The sequence below is a fragment of the Pithys albifrons genome, chromosome 3 (genome assembly GCF_047495875.1).
Source record: "Pithys albifrons albifrons isolate INPA30051 chromosome 3, PitAlb_v1, whole genome shotgun sequence".
Taxonomy (NCBI): Eukaryota; Metazoa; Chordata; class Aves; order Passeriformes; family Thamnophilidae; genus Pithys; species Pithys albifrons.
The window spans coordinates 10,580,919-10,600,058 of NC_092460.1; the positions used below are offsets into that span (position 1 = coordinate 10,580,919).

The following is a 19,140-nucleotide window of genomic DNA, read 5'->3' on the forward strand; positions in this document are numbered from 1 at the left end:
ACTAACTTTAATGAAAGGTAATAGTTAGCCAACTAGGTGAGCTCTTAGCCGCCAAGCACTCAATGAGACCTGTGTTTTATAATATGAAATCTCTAGGTAGTACCTTCAAGTGGTACCCCTAGGTTACACCTATTCCAGGACACAACCTGTCCCAGCACTGCCCTTTTTCAGCTTGGACAGCTCAAAACAAGGAAAAAACTGTATTGCTTCCTCTCCTCACCCTCAATCCTTTTCATGGTTTTTGGATGAACCAGACTGTATTGACTGATATGTATTCCTGTGAAGCCCCTTGCAGAGTCAAGTGATATTCATGAAGTTCTGTGCATGCCTTTGACAACTCGAAGAGTTTTCTAGGAACCACATCCTTCAAGCAAAGTGGGTTTTTTATGGATATTTTTCTTTGAAAGAGACTTAATCCGAAATAGGTGATGCAGAAACAGAATAAAAACTCTGTCCAAAAGCATAGTCTGTAATGTGTTCCCTGGGCATATTGGACTACCAGAGGGACAGAAAGAGCATTGTGAGTTTTGGAGATTGGAGAGGAGCTTTGTATGGATGACAACCAACTATTTTAGCTTTTGGGCAACTCAGACAGCAACTGAAGGAAGTGCAACCCCAGTGGAAAAATTGCCACCATTTGGAAATGCAGATGTTGTGACCATATTTGGAAACACTCAGATGTTTAGGTTTACTAATTTCTAGGCAGGGGTTCTTAGCAGTCGGATTAGTGCCAATATATTATGTACATCAGGTAACTGGAGGACTGGCAGCACTGTGGGGAACCTTGTTTAAGCTTGTTATGGTCTCTAGCCAGTTGGCTGCTATACAATTATTCCTTCTCAGCTTCAAATAAAAGATGGTGCAAGAATGAACAAGAAGCTAATTAGGCTCTGGGCTGCCTTTCTGTTCAGTGTTGGATGTGTTGCTTTTCTGCGAGTGCCAAGTACTCTGGGAGGTGTGCCCAAAATCCTAAACAGAGCCGCATGGAGACTTTCGACACCCTTCTTCCACATGCTGTGCCGCACAGCGCACACCTACGAGCAGACGAGGCGATTGCCATGGCATTGACGTGTGGAACTGTGAGTGAGGGTCTGCAGACCTGGTACAGGCGACTCCCCTCAAGAAGTGCAGAGATGCCTTGCTGAGGATGCTTCACAGTGCTGCTCACTGTGGGCACAATGATGTGCTGAAGGCCAGTGAAACACCTTGTCCCTGCTGTCACAGACAATCCTCTCAGTTGGATGGATTAACTGGAGCATGGCACTGCAGTAATGGCACTTCTGCACTGGAGCTGCCTGCCTGGCAGGGAACAAGGGCTAAGAAGGCTCATCATTTATCTCTCCTTGTCTATGAGTTGGGCCAGAAATTGTCCCTTGTTACTATGCTGTAATGGCAGTATTGGGGGCTGTGTGGACACTAGCTAAAGCAGGGATCACCACTACCATCACAGAGCCCAGTTCGTGGGCATGAATTAATTCTGAGAATGGGTTTTGGGATGTAAGTCATTGGTTGTATAGAGTCATCTAGCTCTTACCCAGAGAGGGGAACAACACTTGACCCCAGTTACGTTCACTCCAAAGGTGGGTGGGAAATTCCTTTCTCCCTTCCTTGCTTCCCATTCCCATGCCATTTGTCAGCCTGCTCCATCCCAGAGCTCTCTAGCACCAAGCCCAGGTGCTCTGGTAACTGTAGGCCAGGGCTGGGGTGGTTTCTGCAGATGACACAGCCCAAAAACTGTAGTTAAAGGTCTGCAAGAGCCAGCAGTAACTGCTTTCACTGCTGAATCCTATGGAGAGAATTTGCAGATGCCTCCTGAGGCCACGTGAAATACATCCAGACTCCTGTGAAATGAAAAATGTAAATGGGGATAGGGAAAGCAGAAATTGTTCAGTATAGTCTCAGTTTACTGCTGTTTGAGCTCACAAATGGTTGCCAGAAGCTTCAGGGCTTTATTTGTTTTCTGGGGGCTGAATACTCAGCACCTCAAATTCAGGGCCAGTAAAAGCCATGATGGCAAAAAATCATGGGAAACAGCAACCTTTTTTTCTACAGGCTTGAACTGGAGAACTGTTTTTGAGCCCTGCAGTGTTTAATACTCGTACTACTGCCCCAGGTACTGGGGGTCAGGGTTCATGCCTGATCCAGGCCATTTTTTCCACTTCCTCTACCACTTCCTCATCTGAGCAAGGATGCTCAGTCTAAAGGGGTGCCTCCACTCTGCTCCACTGTGAACCCGGAATCAGGGACCCTCAAGTGTTGTGTGTTTTCCCAGGTGTGGGTTTGGCACTAATCTTACATTTTCTAACTAACAAACATGATCTTTCTGTTGTTCCTCCCCATGGCACATCCTAAATCCATCCTCACAGGTAAATCACATCCGAACAAGAGACTTTGACTGCTGTCTGGCCGTTCCCTTGATTTCGGAGGCTGGAGATAAGCTGGACCTGGTGATCAGCCGAAACCCCTTGGCACCGGCTACCAACACTCCCTTGGAGGGGAACAGAGAGCTGCTGGCGCAGGTGCCCCATGGAGCCGAGGTCAAGGCGAGTGTCCAAACGCTCTGAGCAGTGGGAGCAGAGCAGACAATGCCCAGAGCCTCTGCTGAGCTGTTGTGGTATTTGGGGTGTTTCTCCTGTTTTTTGCACTGGTATTTGTAAATGCTGTGTGTACCATAACCTTCAAGTGAGGAGGTGGGTCTCCAGTGAGCCTGTAGACCTCCAAATGTTGCTGGGAAGATCAGGGCTGGATGTGCATGTGGGGGCTGTGGCAGCAATGGTGATGGGACGAGCTGCCAACTGGAGGAAGGAGCATCCACAGACATGCCCTGTGGCAGGGCATCCCCCTGTGTCCTGGCTGTTGAGTGTGCAGGGTCCTGCCTCCAACATCCTCCTTGCCCTGAAGGCCTTGGCCATCCTATAACACACATGGTGCTATTACGTTCCTTTTTTGCTCAGTTAATTGCATACAGCAGGACTGAAATGCTTTTACTTTTATGTTGTGCCCAGCTCCATCATTCCAACGTTCCTGACAAATCAATTCCTGCAGTCCCCTGCACCCCTGATGCAGGGCTGTGGAGAGTGCTTGTTAGATGACATTTCAAAATGTACTTGAGAGTGGCTGGATGCAATTCTTGTTCAGAAATTAGTATTTGCAACTGCCTTCTGCCAGCCCAATCCATATTCCCCACCTGGCCTGGCTTGCCCCATAGTGAGATGATGCACCTTGTCTCAGCATTGATTCCCATGAGCAATGTGGTTACCTGTGCTGCAGTGCTTAATGCAGAGTAGAGGCTGTACCCAAGGGCAAGGGCCTTGAGTACCTGCTCAACTCCCCAGCCACCTTGTTTGTCTGAGCTTTATGGAGATCTCTTGCTTGCAATCCTGGCCTGTGCCTGCAAGTAAATAGCAGAATATTGAAATTCCCAGGGCTGCTGACCCTGATGTTCTGAGTTAATGAAACCTTGTCATCTCCCATCAGGCAGTGGCATGATAAATCCTTTGTTAGGTGGAGGTTGTGTCCCTGTGTCCCATGTGGGCTGGTTGGTGTGTGTGCCCACTTTGCCTGTTGCTGGCCTCATGTGGCTTTGCAAGCACAATGCTCCCCTCACTCCCAAGAGCCCCTGGCCCCGTGCGGAACAAGGGCTGTGATATTTGCATTGGTTCCCTCGTCTGCCTGCCATGTTCCATGTATTAGCACTTTATGATGATGTTCGTGTCCTGGTGGTGGCGTGATCCTGGCCTTGCTTTCCTCTGGAAGCCTCGGGCACAGTGGAGTCGAGGAGCCTGTCAGCTGGTCACCACAGCCCTGGGCCCACTGTCCCTGTTCCCCGCTCTCCTTTTTGGCTCCTCCATCACCACCTCAAGTGGTGTCCATAGGTTTTTGGATGGGTGTACAGCACATGTTTGTTGCTTTGCTGAGCCACAACTTGCCCCGCCACTGTCTGTCCCTGACATCCCTCTGTGATAGCACAATGTATCAGGGTGTTTCTTCCAGACATGTGCCCGGCCCCATCCAGCTATTTGTTGTTGTAGCCATTTTCTCTTTGAGTATGCAATATCCCATACCATTGCTGCCACAACTAGATAATGTGCCATAATTGATACTGTGGAGCATTGACAGTGCAGCCGAAAGTGTTTTTATATGCAATATTCTGAGCAGTGGAAGCTCACTGGAGCTTCTCATAGGTTTTTAATGACAACTTTTATTAAAGGCTTTAAAAAAAAAAGAGTGGAAGAAAAACTTGGTCCTTGTATCCCTTCCTATGCATTTTGAATGATATGAAGATGAAATGCATTACTTAAATGTGTATTTTTATCCATATATTAGAGTGTATTCCTTGTAAAGTATTTTTATATGCTAATTTTCTTATATATCTATGAAAGCACAATATTTAAAAATACAGCATTTCAAAGAATATTTTAGTCCTGTTTTGGACCTATTTGTAAATCTCTGCATTTAAATGGGATTGCAATGACTTTGACTTTTTTTTTTAATTAAATAAAAGCAAATGAAATGCGTTTGTTTTTGTTTGTGTCTCTTTCTGCTGCAGGACAATAGTGAGGGGATGCTCTGCTTTCAGCAACATTTTAACTTGCCGAAAGACTCCCATTTATAAGACACATTGAAGGGCAACGAGGAGGACACACAGAGGGTTTTCCTGGGAGGCCACTGTTTGTAGGGCTATCATGCAGGGGTGGAGTTGTCCCCTGCCACCACACAGCAACGAGAGGCAATTTTGCTGTAGCTGGTAGCAGTAAGAGCTGGAGATGCTCATGCTCATGGTGACAGCAGTGCTTGCAGCTTTTGCACACTGGAAATCTTGTTGGGTTGAAGTTGGGCTACCTCATGACAAAACACTGATGCAACAAAGCACATGGTGGCCATGACATGGCAGTGTTTGCAAAGTTGTGGTTAATCCCTGCGACTGGCTTAGAAGGAGGACAGTGTGCTGGCAGGAGATTTCCCATCTGATGCTCAGCACCTTGCAGCTTCAGTGGGGTGCCTTGGGGAGCCGCACTGTGGCCAAATAATCCCACCTTCTGGAACCAGACATCCAAAGAGATGACTAGAGCATGGTGCTAGTAACGCTAAGGTTGTGGGTTTGTTCTGTGTATGGGTCATTCACTTAGGAGCTGAACTCGATGATCCCAGTGGGTCTTTCCAGCTCAGAATATTTTGTGATTTTGTGACTGCCATGAACCCAGAACATAGTTCCTTATGTCCCTATGCTGAAAGTTCCTTTCCTATGTTCTTGCAAAGGGGTTTGGGGTGCCCCTACATTTCAGTGTGGGCAGTGCAAGTTGAAATGCTGCCTGTATAGGGCCATAGGGAATCTCTGCTCACTGGCAAGGAAAGGGTGAGCTGGGTTTTGCAACCCTTCATGGCCAAGTGGGTAATGCAGGAAATTTCAGAGACTGAGCAGGGTATGGAAGTGCTCCTGGTTAGACCTGGGGAATCATTGCCACATGTAAATACATCTTATCTGCCAGATTATCTGCCATCTCTGGCTGCCCTCCCGGGGCAAAGACTTCAGAACAAGGCCCTTTGCACATTTGGCACTGGGGCCTGGCCAAAGGTGCACAGAGCCAACCAAGGCACTGGAGTGATGTCAAGTTGAACAAGTGCCCATGCAATGTGACCCACAGGGTTTTGGTGTGTACCAGGTAAAAGGTTAACATGGTGCTGCTCTCCTGGTATGTGCCTCAGTGGGCAACATCTCCTGTTGATGTCACCTCTTATCCCATGGACCTCAGCTGCTGGAAGCAGCTGCAGTCTTGAGCAGGGGATGGCTGCCCATGGCAGGTAGTTGAAACCCTTCAGCAGCTCCCGGTGGCACTCAGTGACTTTTTTTAGTTCCTTGTTTATTTATTTTAACCTGAAGCACATTGCAGTTGCGTTCTGTGCTGCTATCAGGCTGCTTAGCCCAGGCATTGCAGGCTGTGCTGGAGAGGAGAAATGCCTGACAAAGTCCTCAATCACACCCAGCAGAGTAACCAGCCAAGCCAGAAAACTCCGAATAAAAACAGGTGTGGGGCTGATCCTCAGCATGGGGTGCTGGAGGCTCAGCAGTGATACTCAGATGCATTACTTTTCACAAATAGTAGCCACCTACATGTTGGTTTTTGGTTTCTCTACTTCAAATCAGGACTTAAGGAATGGATGCTCTGGTTTAACCTCCATCTGTTTGACTGAAGAAGTCATCAGCAAGCATGAAATAACCTTCTGTATCCCAACTGACATATTTTTGCACTTTTACCCTTCCAATCTGTCCCCATCCCACTGGGTGAGGGAGTTACTGAGTGGCTGCGTGGGGCTGAGCTGTCAACCAGGATGAAAACATGATGGATGTGAACTCATATAGTGATAATACCTATTTTACATATATAAATATATATAAATATATATATAAATATATATATAAATATATATACACACACACACACACACATATATATAAAAAGGAATATTTTATGAGGATGTAAAAAACCCACAAAACCCCGCAAAAAACAACAACCTCAAAATAAGTAATAAGTTTAAAAGGCAGAACTGAGCTACTCAAAGACCAAAAAAACCACCCAAGAGCATAGCTGGTTTATAAAGGAAAGTTTTATTTTCAGTTATAAGGTGATTACAAACTCATCTAAAAAAGCAAAGATGACTTAAAAATATCCATATACATTTTATTTATCTAAAAAGCAAAATGGAAACTGCAAAATACAAACATTTACCATATACACAAAGGTTAGGGGGTTTTAGGATTAAATTACACTCCAGGATTTTTTTCAAATACAAATATTCCGCTTTGGAACACACAAAAAATGTTTTAAAATGTTTTAAAAATATTTTTAAGATTTTTTCTTTAAAAAAAGTTCAGATGACATTTTTAAGGAGGCCATCATCGCCCTTGCCTCCGTGCTGTATGTGCTACTCATCACATTACTGTAGTCACAGTTGCTAGGAATTTAAATAATAAAAAAAAACACCACTGTTTTTTTTTAGCCAAACACATCAAACAAGATGGACCACCTCTTACAATGTGAAGTCCCTGGCAACATTATCAGGTAACAATCACAACATTACACTGGAGAAAAACAACATCCTATTGAACAACAAGCACTTCAGAACAGTACTGGGATGCTGCGATGCTGAGAGACCAGTGCTGGCTTCCAGGACAGGAGCAGGTGACTAACTCAACTTGCCCCTTTTTTTTATCAGCCTCTCAACATAATTTTGCCACTGGTTTGTTTTTTTTTTTCTTTATATATTAATAAAAAAACTTCAAATCTTTTCAACATCTCAACTGCAGAAGCAGGCAGAGTTAGAAAGACTGTGTATTGTGCTTCCAGGGACTCAGCTACAGGGCTGAACCTCCCCCCACATATGCACACACACAGGGCACGTGCACAGCTCCACAGCATAATTGAGTTTCATTTTCTTTTTTTAACCTGTATTTTTTCCAATTGTTTCGTCTGATTTCTCAGGTCAGGCCACATTTTCCCTCTGTTGCAAATGGGAAAGCAAGCAGCACCATCCTGCTGTGCACTGCAAAGCCACAGGGAACAAGCCTCCAAAAACTTGCCCCTTTCCAAATTCTCTTTAATTTAGTTAACTCCTAAACCCCCTGGTAATTAAATTCTGACATTTCAGTGATTATTTCAAATTAGGACACAACAGCTGTGTCTGCTCTGCCATTCAATAGCCCAGCAATACCAGCAGGGTCAGGCTCGTTTCCAGTCACAAACCCTGTCACTGAAGTTTTCCACCTTTGATAGGGATGGGTGGGGTGATTTGTTTTCTTAATGTTTTCAACCTGCAAAATATTGAGCCTACCTCTTCTTTTTTCTTTCTTTTTTTTTTTCTTTTTTTGGTCAGATGGTGTTTGAAGCTATTTCTGCTCCTGTTTTAGGACATAGATAGGTTGAAATCACCAATTCCACTGACAAATAGAAAAAAACCCACACAAAATGTGACTTTTTCTATTTATTTTTTTAATAGAAACAAACAAATTGAGTTTTTTATTTTTTTTTAAGCAGAGAAGAATTGTCCATGTACACATTTATTCTGGGCTGGCTGAGAAAAGCCACGATCTGGTGGAGGGTGCAGAGCTGGAGTAGGCAGTTTTTCAGCAGGGGCTGGTGCTGGTTATACTCAAGTCTTTCTTGAGCAATCTTTCCCATAGACTCATATTGACCTCTAATACCATAAGAAAATTTCTGTGACCAAAATATGGAACTTGGGGAGCCTCTTTCTCATTATTTCATGGGTTTCTTAAGTATCAAGTGTCACTGAATCAACTAAGCACTTCATTTCTTCAGCTTAGCTTTGATTATAAGAAATAAAAAAAGCTACCAGGGTCTGACAGTTCCTGACCTTTGCTCATGCAAATATATAAATACACAACTACGTGTCAATCCTAACCACAAGGCTTTGGATGCTGATTTTGGAGAAAAGAAGTCCAAGGCAGCTGCCTGAACCCATGCCACACCCAACCTCCCATGCCAGGAGCCATGTAGTGCCTACAAAGAGCCAGGAGAGTTTTCAAGTCCAAAATTAAGACTTCCTTGGAGGGGCCATGGTCCAGGATTTTGTCATTACTTTCTTTCTTCCACCACCCCCATTTAGGAAAGACCATTTGGACACCCTGGCAGGTTGGCTTTTTGCTGGCAAGTGGTGCCTAAACCTCCTCAATCCTCATCCTGAACAGCTTGGCAAGACTTAACACACATGCTTTGCAGCCTAGAAATAGAAGCAATGTCCCCACTGTGTGCGTGCATATGAGGGTGGAAGATTTCATCTACTAGTCTACTTTAACACAGATTTATTTTTATTCTTTTTACTGAAAGTGAGCAACTTACATTGAACCTCCTTGGAAATGATGTCAGCATCATCTTTCTTCCAAGTGTACTTGAGCTGCTTAACTAACTTGTCCACTCCATTCAATGCACAGCTTATTTAACATTTTATATACATTATGCCTCCATGAGTGATCCTGCAGTGACCACAAGATGTGGAAGCTAATAATCAGTTATTCAAAAGTGTTCAAATCCTCCTCCCATGGATGGAAGTTCGCCATTAATGCAACAAGTGGGAGCTTTGAACCCAAGTGTGACAAGCACAACCTCAACAAAACTGTAAGTCTCCTTAGCAAAATAAAACAGACCAGGAGGAGACTTGGAAAAAACCTATTGAATGGAGATGTCCTTGTGTCTTCAGATGCATGTGGCTTATCTAACACCAAGACAAAGAAGAGGAACCAGGAGCATCTGCAGTTGAGACAGGAGGATGCACATAGGACTGAAAACAGCTGCAGAAGGTGCTGTCCTGATGATGACATTGAAGGCTCTGCTGATGACTGCTGGGGTTTTTTTGGTGTTATAACAACTGTAAGGCTGCACTTTTTTCTTTTCCTGATTTCCTCCTCTCCTCAAGAACAGCAAAATCAGTTTTGCTGACCTGTCCTAGCAGACCATTCCTAACTCCCCTCCAGCCCCTAATTCCAGGAGCTGTGCTGCTGCTGTAGGGTGACCACCAGCACTGCTCTAGATGGAAAATGCAGGCTTTTGTATTTTCATTTACAACACAGGAACAAATCCATTGTGGACCTACTATCTTAAACTTTAAAAAAGGACTTTTCTATGTGTATGGATCTATCTGGACCAGATGAAAAGGAAAGCTATGGATGAGAAGGAAAATTAGAATAACAACAACAATAAAAAACCAGTTCTATTTATGAAATCATACTGTTTAAATACCAAGATACAGACTACTAGTAAAGTCCCTTACAATAGATGCTCATTCTGTGAGATCATCACTAGTGAGAGGTGAACTGAAAAGGTTTGGAAACTTGGGAAGAACAAAAAACAGGTCAGAAAATCTTGTGGGAAGAATGTTCCCCTTTATATTTCTACTATCTCTTTATTTCAGTTCAGCTAGAAATAAATACTGCTGTAACTCTGCTATTTTCAAGCTAAGAAGAACCCATCAACACAAAGGTACATGAAATATGAAAAGGTGTGCGTTTTGTCTTGGTTTATGCTGGCTTTAATCTCAGGGATCTCACACCAAAGATCTCACACCAAAACTACACTAAGTCTTCCCCGGATCCAAACCAGTTCATCTATGACTAGTCATGATACTTTAATATAGAGTTCCTCATTTACACAAAACAGGTAAAATATGCCACAAGAGTTTAAACAAGTAAATATATGAAAAAAATCAGTTGTCTTTGCAGTCAAAATAGGTAGAAAACACAAACTGTTTTAAAAATTATTTTTTAATAAATTTGGCAGAGGATCATGTTGAAATGCAAATTTATCACCAAGAAAAGTTCAGAAATCTGATAAAACTGTTAGGAAAAACCCCCAAACTATAAAAATGAAAGAGTTCTCACTGGAACTCAAACCCCAGAGAAAACAAGAGGAATTAAGTACTTTTTTTTTTTTCAGGGGAGGGGGAAGGGGAGAGTGGAACTGTTTTCCAGAAACAATAATTTCTTGGCTCTTGGTGAGTCCCAGCCCTGCCTTGCAGACGTGCCAAGGAGCACAGCAGGGCCAGAGAAGCTGACATAGAGAATGCTTCAATGAGGTTGTTGCATATATGTGAGACATTTTCACTTGGAACATGGAAGCGACTGATTTGAATGGCACAGTTTGTATCGAAATGGGGTTGGGTTCTAGTTCTCTAGTAGTTGTATATTGAAAGGTGTAGTATCGGCCCTCTGGTTCTTCATACAAAGACACTCTCCGCAACATGGGAGAAGTTTAAATGCCCAGCTGATGCGCTGGAGACATCTCTGATGTAGCCAAACCATTTCTTTCCCTAACTAAAGCTTGTCTCAGCTCTACAGCACAAGAGTGATGTGCAAACAAACACAATGTATGACAATGTATATATATAAAAAAAGGAAATAAATCAAACGTCCCTGTTTCATCTGCACTCATAAAAACCATTTAGACCCCTCTAACCTGCTACTCCCTCTTCACCTGTGCCTGTTTGCTTCAGACACTAATTGCAACGCAAAAATGAGAGTCCAAGCTGAAGTGCACTAAGAGAGTAATCTTTGATTACATTTCCTTGCCTTTGATTGTTAAAGGCTACTAAAAAAAAATGCTCTATGGATGTTTCTTTATTTTGGGCACATTTGATGACACCCTGTGGCTCTCAGAATTCCTCTTGTGATCTTTGATGGCTATTGCCACTCACCCAGCAGGTGTCATTAGATGTTTGCTATCTCCAGCTGTGGAAAAGTTTCATTTAGAACTCTCAGAGCAACCAGAAAAAAGGAAACAAAAGTAATTCTGCCATGGCTGGTTTTGTTGCTACAACTCACCTATCTGATGCAAAAATATCTACAAATTTGAACAAGAAAGATTTTCAAAGTTACTGATGCATCCACTTTTTTCTTTAATAATTATTTTGGTCCATCTCTTAGCTTTAAATCATCCCTTTTCTGTTACAGGAAAACCAACAAGTTAACAAGTGTTTGTGCTGCTGTGTCCAGCTAGCCCATGGGACAAATCAAAAGATAAAATAAAACTACTGTGTAGGAATGTTAAGAACTGGTTATGTTCCTGTTTAGATAAATGATAAACTCTGCCCTGACAGACAAAGCTGACAGCAGAATAAGCAGATACAAACTCTGCTTTAATCAAGCATTTCTTCTAAATACCTTTGGATACCTAACTGTGGTACATTAGAAAAAACTCTTCCTTTAATAAAATGCCCACAAGAAAACGCTGAGTTTCACCAGAGAACCTGTTCCCAGCATAACCTGCTCAAGTCTAAAAAAAAAAAAAAAAAGAAAAGAAAATGCTTTTGTGCATGTTTTGGACAGTCTTTGGGGATCCAATTCCCCATGGAAAAAAAATCACCTGGACCACATTAAGTGGACCCCCCATTCCTACACTCTTTATAGTGGTTTCTCTTCACTCCCCAGTCTCACCTGGAACAGTATTCAATTCCTCCTGGTCAATGCAAAATATTTCAGTGTTACATGTTCTCTTTGCTTTAACTTAAATTCCCAAAAGCCCTGTTCCTTTAGTTTGTAAAATTAATAAATATGTCCCTCCATCCCCCTAAAAATCAAATCAAATCTAATCAAATCACGTTTTAACCCAATGATGAGCAAGGAGACTGAGGGCTCTAAGTCCACTACTGCTATTTAGTAACACGGGACAAGGGACTTTCATAGTCCTTTTGTCTGTTCCTCCAACAGCAATGACACCCCCCTCTCCCCCAAATAAATAAATAAAGCAAATCCTGGTTACTGAACTTGGAAAAGCATTTTTGAGATACATGGATGAAAAGCACCTGTTTGCTGTGTGCTATTATTATCATCATCATCATTACTATTATTATTAACAACATGCTTGTTATCAATACCGGTTCACCAGGTGAGTGGTTTTGTTCTTTCTGTCAGGAATGACCTGGTTTGCATTCACTTCTGAACTGTCAAGAGTCCAGAAGTGATTCTTTTATTTTTCTGCCCCAAACAAAAGGCCAAATGAGGAAGTGAACATCTGAAGCACCCAGAGGGCAGGTGCTGCTTTTCCCCTCTTGGCTCCTCAGTGCTCATCCTGTTGCCTGGGGTCAGGCTGCCATCCCAGTTTGCAGAATTCAAGTTTACACCAGTGCCACTGCATCAAAATATGCTTTGCTGGAAAATGCAGGAGCAGGTGCTCAACCTCCCTGCTCATGCAGAAACAGCAGGCATTTCATTCAGGTAAAAAACCCCCAAACATCTAAAAAAATAATAAAAAACCCCCGAACCATGTCAAATCCTGCAAAAGCCTTCCTTAAGTCCTTCTCTGTTGGTGTGACAGGATCCCAACACCGTCAGGGACGGCTGCAAGGCTTTTCACACCCAACTTCTCTGCTTCTCTTGAAAACTCTCTGCCCAGCTGTTTGGCCATATCCTTATTCAGGGACTGTGATAAAGAAAACTGTACCCACTCCCTAAAGTGACCCTGACACCTGTCGTTTACCACAATTGAACCAGAGGGTGGAAATACTACACCTTTGAAAATTCTCTTGAAACAGCATTTAAAAAAAAAATCTTATCTCTCAACAGAGCTCCTTTTGTGTGTTCTGTAGGTTACCCTGCTCCCAACCATACCAGCACCTAACATTTCTTTCTGAGACTTGAATGTATTGCTGGTAAGACAATCAATTCAAGTGGTAAGGTGTATAATATTTAGAGATAAAGATATATATATTTAAAAAAACCAATAATAGTAAATTCCTGTAATATGTCTAGTCTGATATGAAAGCTCTCCCTCTACAGAGAGACGTCTGCTGTGATTACCTTACAAAATATTAAAAAAAAAAACACACACAAAAAATAACTTTCTCTGTGAGAAATAAAAATAAATCCTAGTGCAAATATAAAGCTCTGTAAACCTGGTCCTATGAGAATCTATGGTTAGTAAACGGCAGTTAAAGCAGGTTTATCCTCTCACAGAGAGAGCTCACATCATGGTTTCCACAATGATATGAGTTGGCTTGATCAATCCGCCATTTGAAGTTCCATTGGGGCAGAAGGGGGTGCCACTCTCTGTTTCTTTGGACCATCGATTCACTTCCTTGGGGGCAGCCACTGCCTTTATCCTCTGAAAGAAAAAAGGAAAGCAGAGGTGAGGCGACCAAGAGTCCTCTGTGTCTCCATGTGCGGGATGGAGGATGCAGGAATCCAGGGGCAGGAATAGCATTGTCAGGGATGCGCGTACACCCCGTGGGTCTGCATGAACATGGGGATCTGTGGAGAAACCCCTCAAACTTCTGAACAGCTGCAGAGCCTAACTTGATGCAGGAAGTCAGATAGGAGAGGAAATTCCCAGTGTATTCCAGCACCCTGCACACAGTGCTGCTGCTGCTCCTCAAATGATGTGTGTTCTCTTTCCTCATTTAGAAAGAGCTCTGCCCATCAGCCCAGCCCTCACTGCCAAGTGGCAACTTCTTTCCTACATCTCAGTTCTCAAAGCAAGAACTAAATGGCATCTGACCAATGTTTACTCTTCTTTTCTTTCCTAATATGGTCTTTGAGCAAGGTTTTGGCTACTTCTAGAGTTGTCTCTCATGGTGACAATGGTGACTATGTAGGCAGGAAAATTAACACTTATGCCCTGGCCACAGCTGAAAAAGACCATTGACACTTGGACGAAAACAAATGCAAGTGTTTGCACTATGGGAAAAGTTTGGTTTGGGCAATTTTTTAAATTCTATTCTCTCATTTTTCCTAATCCAAAGTGTCCCACTTTCTCCTCCAAGAATAGCCTGGGCTGCATTTAAGACCATCTCATTAGGCAAAAACAAAACTAATCTGAAAACTTAGAAGAGAATTGCTAAGTTGCACAGTCTCTAAAAACTTCATACTGGAAGAAAAACAAATTAGGGGAACCCACACTGAACTGTGAAGGGCAACAGATTGCCTGCAAATCCAAACCCAAGGGAATCTGCCAAGTCTGAATCAGACTCAGTTTTCCAAAGATCAGAACAATCTGGATGCAGTGTTTCAATTTGAAATAAAATAAAAAGAAATTAAAAAAACTAAAAAGTGAAGCCCACTGGCGGGGGGGGGTTGGCTTCTATTTAGTGAAGGCCATGCCTGAGAGCCATGCTATCCCCAGGTGTATCCAAAATTCCCTGAAATTCAGCAAGCTTTTGTGTAACCAGGTTTTTTGACCCAGGTCTCTCTCCCTCTTGCTTTCTCTGTGATTTTCAGGATCATGCTTCCAAGTCCCTGCAGGCGGGAGAAGAGAGACCTGATACTCAGAAACATCCCAGTCCTGGACTGTTTGTCTGCATGTGCAGGTAATGATTTGCCAAGCTGGAAAATGCACAAATGGGACACGAGTAAAATCACTTGTTTGTCTGAGGACAGAAGGCTTTGTGTTTGCTCTGTTTCTACTGTTTGCCCAAAGGGCAGGTGATCTTTAACAGTATTATTTGTCCTACACCTGGACAAGGTGGCAGTTTTCAAAGTATTATTTTCTATATAACAAAGTTAAAGCTCCCTTTCTCCCCTAAACAAACAAGTGGTTGCTCTTACCTCAATGAGTGACCCATCTGACTGAATGATGCGGATGACCATCACCATAGGGATGCAGATCATGGAGGAAAGGGCAAGAACCCAGCCCAGACCAATTGCCCAGTCTGGGTATGTGTAGACCTTGTTGTAGGTCAGGGGTTTGTACTTGGCCAAAGAAAAGATAAAGCACCCCTGTGGATGAGAAAGCAAAACAAAGTGAGGCTCAAATAATGTCAGAAGCAATAGGACTCTGGTGCTACCACTGGCCCTGAGAAGACAGGCAGTAAAAGGCAGAGCTGATGGATACCCTACATATTTTAAACCAATGGGGGAATTATTCTTCCATTTAAATAATTAAAAGAGCATCTGCATCTGTGTATAGCACCTGCTTCTTGACAACAGAGTGTTAAGAGATGGTGCTGAACAGCTGCAGTACGTTGCCTGCTCTTATTCAGGAATCAACAATTTGCTGTACATTGCAAGGAGATTACCAGGATGTTCTTACCACCCAGTGAAATACTTCAAGCTGAGATCTGCCTCAGACTGCTCAAGGCTTTTTGTTACAATGGCATAGCAGTCCCATATCTGCTTTTTGGAGAGTGAATTTTCTCTTAATGACTGCAGTATTTTGTCAATTTTAAGAAAAAGACACTGAAACGTAGCCCACTGCCATGTGCACAGGCACAGTAGAGGGCTGCCGTGTTAACAGCTGTCATCTGAGAACATGATGACTTTGAGAAGAATGTTCAAGCCTCCAGATTGTCTTTGCAAATTGGCCTCTGAAGGCAACAGCCTTCTCTTGAGCAGAACTAGTAAGAGGTGGCTCAGCACTGCCATGCAGAAGATTTGAAAGAGCACAAGTCAGTACTCACGACACAAAGAACTGGTGTGATCACAATCCAGCTCCATTTCATCCAGGGACCAGGTCTGTATCCAATCATATCCTCAATGGCATCATAAATATTATCAGCGCCTGTAGGAATTGAGCATATAAAAGCCTTGTAAGGACTGTAGGATTAAAGCTGCTTTCCTAGGCCTCCAAGGGGTATTTAAAGGGAAGATAGGGTGTCAGATGTATTCTTCAAGTGCTTCTCACAGCTGTGAAGTCAAAAATTACTTTCTTGAGACACTCAGAGGTTGGGGGACTCTCTCATCCCACCCCTACCCTCATTATTCGGATGTAGGACTGCAATGCTAATCCCTCCTGCCTCCCTCATGCCACTGTCTCCTCTCTCTAAACTCTCAATGAACTTGGCAGAGGAATCACCACGGAAAGGAGTTGACAACAAACAGTGCACCCTGCTTCTACAGAAATCTGATGGGTGTAAAACAATGGCTTTGCTTGTTTGGCTTTTCTAAGGAGATGGAATACATGAACAATCAGGGAAATGATTAGTTCTAACCAGCAATCAGGCAGCTACAGAGGCTACTGTCAGACCTTGATAGTTGGCACTGCCTAAAAATAATGGGGCAGAACACACTCTTCTGTCAACCCTCTTTTTGTACTTTCTGTTTGGTTGGCTTTGCCCTGTGGACACTGCAGCCTTGAAAGGAAATTCTCTGAGAGACAAAGAGGAATTTTCATGGCTGGCCAAACCTTCAACTCTTACCTCTAAACTTAACACATGTAAGTGCTTAATTGTGCCTTTATTAATTAGCAATGGAAAAATACTCAAATTTTGTGGAAAAACACTGGAAGCTGGCTTCATCCCAGATGCAGATTTGTCTCCAAGAGGTCAGGGCACTTTTATTTTAATGGCATGTGTCTGTTGCTGGGAAGAAGATTCTGGGGCGGCTGATGATTAAATATTTGGCCAGCAAAATTGTCACTGACTCATCAAAAGGTATCAGATGAAAGGAGTCTCACTTACCATAAACCCAGGCTACAGCAATACATTCAAAGAATGCAACCCACAAAAGGCATACACCACTAGCTGCATAGTAGTCAAAGAGTTGAAAAACATACATGCCACCCTGTAAAAGAGAGACATAACTGGTTAGAATCCAACAGAAAAAAAACCCAAATATTTCAGGCTCAGCTCCCAGTAACATCTATCAATGTATCTCAGTGACTGCTGTCTAATAAGAAGCAGAATCAAGCAAGTAGGTAAGTTAAATATTTGGCATTACCTTCCCCAGGGAATATGCATGTTTACTAGAGGAAGAATTTCAAACAAGGCAATGATTAAACCAAATTAAGCCACTTAGCATAATCTACTGACATACTTAAAAATCTTTCCTTCTTAGAAGTAGTTTAGGACAGGCATTTAAAGAATCAAACTATATACAGAAACAATAGGTTGCTTCCTAACATCAACACCTCCAAAAGACTAAAAATCGAAGTTCAGTTCACCAGCAGGGTCTTCATTTATTATTTGAGGGAAAGGATGTTTTTCATGAGAATAGTTCATTTTTTGCTTTCTAACTCTCTTTATTTATACTCTGCTCTCACTACACTGAACTATAGATACCTGCACTTTTACTTGAAAAACTGTTTGTTAGGCACCTCTGTTACAGGTGCTATTTTATCTCCCACATTCGTGCTCTTCCAGTTGTTTTTAAAACCTTGGATTTTATTTTGGAGATAAATATCACAACAGTGCAGGCACTGGAACATATTCCTGTCTTGTTTACACTAGAATAAACACAGTGGTATTTAATTAATTTCAATCTGTGTAACTAAGATAAAAATCTCTTTCCCTGCATGCATTGGATGGATTCTTAATCTGTTTTGCTGAAGGTTTCCAAAGAGTTTCATCATTTAGAGCTAGATGTTAATATTCACACTCATGCTGATTGGTACCTGAGATCAGATGGCATGTAATGAGATTTCGTGTCTCTGTTCCTCTGACTGAATAGTGGGTGGATATATAGCTCCCTTTCAAAATGCTTTCAGATCTAGGGATGAAAGATGCTCTGTAGATCTAAAAAGCACTGCTCATCTGAGTGGCTAAATAGCTAAAACTGGCCTGAAAAATGGCTAAAAAAGTAGTCGATTTCCAGCATTGGTGCTACTTACCTCAGTCACCATAGTTAGTCCCAGAAGATAGCTAAGGAAACACACTATAGCGATGAAGATTTCCCGTCGGTAACCCTTCCTTAGGAAGGATGGGTGCAGATCAACTAATGACGTGATCTGTCCTTCAACTTCAACAAACTAAAGGGGAAAACAACAGAAATAATATGACTTGAAGATTATCCACCATGCATTTCATCCAGGCTCCTACTTGAGCAAACCCTCCCCAGCAACACCCTACTGTACTCTGTGGCAAAATGCTGCTCTGAATAAATAAATTCAAAGCCATTCCATTGTAACCCAGAGGCTGAAGCATGAACGTAGTTTTCAGGTTGGAACAAGCTTTCAGAATTACTGTTTATTTCCTTAGCAGCCTTATGAGCTACCAAAGGGGCCCTCTAAATGCAAGCCACAAGGATAAAAGAGGTTAATTTGATGACAGGAAGGCACTTATGTGGCTTTTATGTTGTTGCTGTTCCAGATGAATACAAGACGAATGCTACAAAAGGTGCAGAGAGAAAACATTCAAGGAAGTCCAAGCTAGGAGAGTACCTACCAGCCTTTTTTTGGTATGCCAGAAAACCTCACAGGTACTAGGTTAATTCCACAATTTGTGTTTGTTAGTGAATATACAGCCAAGGGAAAGGAGACTTTGTTGTGAAATAGCAGCTCTTCTTGACTGAACGGGCCTTTCAGGACATGTGAGCAGATTATCTCTGACTGAGGCTCTGGTTATTTCTGCAGCAATAATGGAGCTGTTCATACAGTCCCCATACAATGATTTGGAAAAGCATTTTCACTTGTAAATCAAAAATGAAGCTATGAGTAATGAGCTAAAAATCTTTATCTAGCTTCATAATAACTGTATCTGTACTTATTTGCCTTTGCAAAACTGTATGTTTAAGATGTGTACCTTCAGTTAATGAAATAACTCAAACTGGATTTAAATAGAAGTTGAAAGTTAATCAAAAAACAGATGCATTTTGCCCACAGAAGAAAGTGACCACTGAAATTCCCCACATAGAGCCGAAGAAGGGATCTTTCAACTGATCTGTACATTCAACCTGGCAAGGTACAAAAGCACAAAGCTCACTCAAGA

At 42.5% G+C, this 19,140-nt stretch overlaps 2 protein-coding genes across 7 annotated transcripts in view; one reads left to right on the forward strand and one right to left on the reverse strand.

The window, feature by feature from the left end:
• GRIP2 (glutamate receptor interacting protein 2) overlaps nt 1-4,517 on the forward strand; it is a 252,171-nt gene extending 247,654 nt beyond the window's left edge. For both annotated transcript variants that reach the window (XM_071550449.1, XM_071550450.1), the window contains exon 24: nt 2,367-4,517. In XM_071550449.1, the coding sequence (XP_071406550.1) occupies nt 2,367-2,564 (198 nt within the window). In that variant the 3' untranslated portion in view covers nt 2,565-4,517. The remainder of the gene's footprint in view (nt 1-2,366) is intronic.
• A 2,071-nt stretch (nt 4,518-6,588) lies between these two features.
• The window catches only part of SLC6A6 (solute carrier family 6 member 6), a 57,349-nt gene continuing 44,797 nt past the window's right edge, over nt 6,589-19,140 (reverse strand). For all 5 annotated transcript variants that reach the window (XM_071550456.1, XM_071550454.1, XM_071550452.1 and 2 more), the window contains 5 exons: nt 18,045-18,182; nt 16,897-16,999; nt 15,898-15,998; nt 15,047-15,217; nt 6,589-13,607 (listed from right to left, as the gene is read on the reverse strand). In XM_071550456.1, the coding sequence (XP_071406557.1) occupies nt 13,467-13,607; nt 15,047-15,217; nt 15,898-15,998; nt 16,897-16,999; nt 18,045-18,182 (654 nt within the window). In that variant the 3' untranslated portion in view covers nt 6,589-13,466. The remainder of the gene's footprint in view (nt 13,608-15,046; nt 15,218-15,897; nt 15,999-16,896; nt 17,000-18,044; nt 18,183-19,140) is intronic.